This window comes from Diaphorina citri, unplaced genomic scaffold (genome assembly GCF_000475195.1).
Source record: "Diaphorina citri unplaced genomic scaffold, Diaci psyllid genome assembly version 1.1 scaffold1847, whole genome shotgun sequence".
NCBI lineage: Eukaryota > Metazoa > Arthropoda > Insecta > Hemiptera > Psyllidae > Diaphorina > Diaphorina citri.
The window spans coordinates 24490-30110 of record NW_007379273.1 but is presented as its reverse complement, the minus strand read 5'-3'; the positions used below and the strand labels follow the sequence as shown (position 1 = coordinate 30110).

Sequence of the window (5621 nt, the reverse complement as noted above, 5' to 3'; positions counted from 1 at the left end):
AAATTCATGTCCTGCAACCAAAGGCTATCAAATATTACAATAAAAACATGGGCGGGACCGATCGTATGGATCAGAATGTATCCTGTTACCGTTCAAATATTAGATCAAAGAAATGGTGGTGGCCCCTATTTCTGTGGGCAATATTCAGCTGTGGAGAAGAAAAAAATTCATGTCCTGCAACCAAAGGCTATCAAATATTACAATAAAAACATGGGCGGGACCGATCGTCTGGATCAGAATGTATCCTGTTACCGTTCAAATATTAGATCAAAGAAATGGCATTGATCATTTGATGTCTCAATTCAAAATGCCTGGTTATTGCACAGAAAGTCTTGTAAGAGTACCAACGTACCCACTCTTGATCTCTTGGATTTCCGGAGAGCTATCGCGCAGGTGCTGATGACCAAGTATGCCACTCCAAGGATAAGATCTGGAGTGGTGAGATCAGTAGTCTCTGGAAGAGTGTCAAGTGATGCTAGAACAAATAACAGTGCCTTGGAACACATCTTGGTGCAGCAACAAAAGAGGACTCGTTGTGGTCAATGCCATTCGCACACAATCACTAAATGCCAGAAATGCGGTATTGCTATTCACAAAAAGTGCTTCGCCGAATTCCATTCTTCCTAGGCCAATAGCATGGACTCGATTGTAAAACCCATAAATAAAGTGGTTCTATATTATTTAGAAATGTATTTCATTGTTAAAATTACCTTTATACTTCATTTTTCTTTAAATTTTTAAATAAAAGCAATAATAATTTCCCTTTGATTTGAAAAATATTGAATTTTGTAGATTTTGTATATTTTGTATATCGTATGTGCCCTGTGGTGCGTTTTCGCACCAGGTCATTATTCAGTAGTGGGCGGGGAAATTGAAAAAAGGACAATAATTACTTTAATTTTAGGACCTATGGACCCTAAAAACGTAACTTATTCGGAAAATTTCGACCAAAAAATTAGTGGGCATATATGGGTTAACTTGAATTTCAATTTTGCTTGTTGACATCTGTGACAAGCATGAACTCTGGCTCTGGCCACAACTCTCTCTCTCTCTCTCTCTCTCTCTCTCTCTCTCTCTCTCTCTCTCTCTCTCTCTCTCTCTCTCTCTCTTTCTCCTTATTCTCTTATTGAGAACTAAATACTAAAAGCATAACTAATAGGAATTAGAAAATGAACAATGAACAGTGAGGATAATAATAATAGTAATAGTAATAATAATAATAATGCCACGTGGTGTACATGCGACAGGGTTATTCTCTAGGCAGAATTCGGGGGGGAAACTCTGGAAAGTCTGGAATTTTGAAAACTTTGCAAGGTGAGTAAGTGTCCTTATGCTTCCTCATCTCCTGCTGTCATTTCTGCCAAAATAGTGGTTGACCAGAACTCTCTGGTCCGCACCAGTGTAAGTGTAAGCTGTTTGAATTTTGAATTAACTATTAAGTCTATTAACTCGTAGACTTTTAAAACATCCGCAGCAGTTACAGTTCCCTCTATCAAACCAGAAAGATAATGAAACCGTACAAAGCTGTTTCTTTTCTCGACGTGACGTGTATTTCTACCTTTACACCCTATAATCCACTGTCAATATCTACTACCTACTCAAATGAAACAGCACATAGAAACAGCGGTACCAGATTTCAATAGCATCAGTATCCCGTGGCAGACAGCATGAAGGTAAGAACGAGAGAGGGGGGTGTCCCCAAGGTACGTACACTGGAGTGCGAAAAATTCAGCACAATTTACATATTCCTTCACTTGGACGACAGGCTGATTAATTTACAGATTTCAAGGTTCTTGGAACGCCTGGCATTCTCCTATCTCGTCCTCCTCTCTGGACGTAAAAACCTCTGGTGACGTGTTTCAGTTCCATCTAAAGCAGATCGATCTTTAGAAGCTTTTGTATGTACATTTGCATGTCTGCCATTTTTGTTCGTGTCGTTAGTCTCGTCTAGTTCGTTGGCATCTCGTTTGCAGACTGCGTTTCTTTCGTTGTCCAGGAAGGTTTGTGTGGTGGATTGTTTACCGGTTTGATTAGTTTTGAAGCCAGAGTTGGTAGTGTCTTCACTGATAGTAGCTTGTTGGTTTTTGGTTTCAGGCTGTCTGTTGGTGCTTCGATTGGGGGCGTTATTGGTGTTTTTGTTGGTATTGTTACTTCCATTTGGACTGTTATTGGTAGTTTTGTTAGTGTTATTACTAGTGGTTCTGTTGTTATTAGAGTTTCTGCTGGTGATGTTGTTGGGGAGTGGTGGTTTGTCGCCAAGTCCATTGGAACCTTGCTTGGTGCTAGCAATATGCGATTTCCTGGAACAAGTTAAAGAAGTTTGTCAGATAGTCGGAATGTGTGTGGTGGAATAAGCTTCCGACCTTAGTCTTCGGACCGTCTCGTCTGAGAGAACTTAAGTTGGAAGTTTTTCCCGAAGAAGGCGTAGATGGATGGGGCACATTTACAGACATAACCCATTTGTAGTGAACATCATCGAAGAGAGAAGAGAAGGAGCACAAGGAAGAGGAAGACCCCGGACCAGTTATATCAGCCAGATCATGGAATTCGCCGGATGCAGTAGTTATACGGCCATGAAAGAACTGACCCAAGACAGAGGCAGATGGAGAAGTATTGTCAACCAATCTTAGAATTGAAGAAATAGATAGCCAGCCTACCTATTTGGTGGCGCGTCTGCCTTGTAAGCGCTAGGCCGTGGGTTCGATTCCCGCCCGGGGCGAATTTTATCCTGATGGGATAATGTTCGTTCTCGGAACGGCTGGCTTTCCTCCTATCCTGTCTTCCTTCGATTTCGGGACGATAAGACCCTAGCAGTTACAGTTCCCTCTGTCAAACCTGTTAAAAAAAAAGAAGAAGAAAAAAAAAAGATAGACCAACAAAAAGCCCAAGTTATCTTTAATATACCGTTTTTGGATTTTGTAAGTTGGCTGCAGTTTTCAATGGAAATAGGTACTGTCGAGTGGATAGATTGAAAAAGTTTAAAACCCAATCAGTCCCGAAATTTCAGCACGCGAGTATAGAGGACATCACGGGGACTCTAGGGGGGGAGGGATTTTGAAGGAGGATCCTGGGAGGGGGTAAAACCCAAGTGTTTCCATTTGATAATAGGGGGAAGATCTCCTAATGGAAAGAGGGCACAAAGTTTACAAGAAATCCAGTTTCATGGATAATTAATTTTTATTATATTTTTATAACTCCCCTTTCCACTTCCCCTACCTTCCTTTCCTTCTCACCCTCCCCTCTCTCCCCAAACTCGAAAGTATCTAAAAACATTTTTTTTTTTTAAAAAAAATTCCCAATATAAAACTTTCAACGACATTGCCATGGGATGATGATTTCCTTTCAAAAGCTTTTTATTATTATCATTAATATTTTATTATTATCATTATGGCTAAGTTCGCCTTGTACTTGGGTGTTATTATTACGGCCACATCATCATTAAAAGTACTTTTATGCTGATATCTTTGAAGTTTGATCAGTTTTTTCGTCGCAATCGAGATTGAAATGATGAGATCCTCTTTTTTTCCAATATTAGTATTATTTTTAAATATTTTCAAGGTTTTATCCTTTTAATTTTTATAAAATAATGGAAAAATGGCTGTATTAATTATTAACATAGGTCAGTGAACTGTGAAAACCTCACTCAGAAAAAATGGGCCCATCAAAGTCTCTGGATGGAGGCCTAAAGTCGCGTACACACTACATACAGTACGATAATAATTATGTGTCCCAACCTCCCAAACTGGTCTTTTGACAGATCATTGTGTGTGAAGTAGATATTTGCGTGAATTTCACTCGTGTAAGCTGTGTCCACACATAGTCGACACCGACTGAAGTGAAACCTTACACTCCCCCGACAACATAGATTCACCTCGTCCATCGACTATGTGTGAAGTGTGAACACAGCTTTATAGCGCGGCTAGGGGGCGTGCGGGGAAGTCTAAAGTTGAAACAAAAACAAGTCAGCATCACCGCCACCACCGCGCCGTTGAGATCAGCAAAGTATGATGCTGCTTGTCCCTCTTGACGTAAGTCAGAACGAGTGACGCGGCATTATTATCTGAAAAACCTAATGATTCACCAAGTATACGGGGTAGATCAGCAGAGTATGATGCTGCTTGTCAAATCATAATACTAGTGGGTACAATAAAACAAATTTCGATCAAGGGACATAGAGAAGGAATAAGTGTGAGAGTTATCCCGTGAAGTGTGCCTGTGAAGTGTGAGAGTTATACCGTGAATAATGTTGTGAAGTTTATGTATGACAGTTTGTCACTCTTGACTTAAGTCAGCACGAGTGACGCGGCAACATTATCTGAATGACCTAATGATTTAGCAAGTATACGGGGTAGATCAGAGGGTTAGGGCGATTTTTATCCATCTCAATTTATCAATATGAGTCATCTCAGTCAGCACAATGGAATGTTGAATGAGTATGTTAAGCAGCAGAAAACGAAGAAGGCAAAACAGGTGATTATAGGGTTCAATGCTTCAATGTGCTGGGCATCAGGGATTAGAGATGTCTCATTGCTATGAATCACGGATGCTTTTTATTAGATCAAGTTCTTGGTGTACCACTGATACAAACGAGCCGATCACCACTCTTCAAAACAGGTTCCAATGTTTATTTCCTTCTTCTTACCTCATCAGAGCAGGTTTTGGACCTTCATGGCCTGTATAACCGGATAAGTGGGGGTAAGTAAGTCTTCTTACCTTTCGAAAAAGTTAACAATTCAGAGCAAGCATCGCGCGCGGACCGAACAGTTCGACGACTTGGAGAGAAGAAATTGAAGAAAAGTTCAAATTCATTAATCATCGGAAACAGATTCGAACAAGGGACGAGAAACTTTGTGAATAAGAATTCTGTTTGTCCCGGGAATAAGGAGCTGGGTATTTGCCAATGGCGAGGATGTCTGGGAGATAATCAAATTAGTCAGCAAGAAAACACAAAAACTCGAGAAGTTCTACGTAAGACAAAAGGCTACTTCGGGAAATCTGCTGATTGGATTTCAATCGGATTAGGGCTGACCAGCGGACCAGTGTTTTTCATCAGGAAACTCTGGTTAGTCTAGTCCTGTGGGGTGTGGGGTAACAAAGACTGGCTTAAGGACACTAAAAGGGCGCCACAAACGAGGTGAAAAGAGTGCAAGAAAATGAAACTGGTATGGTGAATTCTCGTTATTTTTGCATCCATTGTGGACTTTTAAAGGATCGTCTACGGGAACCCATATACAATTAGGTAAGGAAATGTGGTTTAAATGGGAGTGTTTCCACTACACACGACACGATTTTTTTTTTCCGAACAACAAGTAGGAACGGGTTCTTAGGGCTGACCAGCGGACCAGTGTTTTTCATCAGGAAACTCTGGTTAGTCTAGTCCTGTGGGGTGTGGGGTAACAAAGACTGGCTTATGGCTTAAGGACACTAAAAGGGCGCCACAAACGAGGTGAAAAGAGTGCAAGAAAATGGAACTGGTAGGTATGGTGAATTCTCGTAATTTTTGCATACATTGTGGACCTTTAAAGGATCGTCTACGGGAACCCATATACAATTAGGTAAGGAAATGTGGTTTAAATGGTAGTGTTTCCATTCCACTACACAGGACACGATTTTTTTTTTCC

General features: G+C 40.6%; 1 protein-coding gene across 1 annotated transcript; it reads right to left on the bottom strand.

Annotated features, from left to right (window-relative positions):
• Nucleotides 1–302: 302 nt before the first annotated feature.
• LOC103517441 (uncharacterized protein DDB_G0287625-like) lies at nt 303–2300 on the bottom strand (the record flags this gene model as incomplete). Its single annotated transcript, XM_008482475.1, has 2 exons — nt 303–454; nt 1855–2300. Coding segments are annotated over 2 exons (598 nt in total), but the record flags the coding sequence as incomplete, so codon positions are not given.
• Between the last annotated feature and the right edge of the window lie 3321 nt (nt 2301–5621).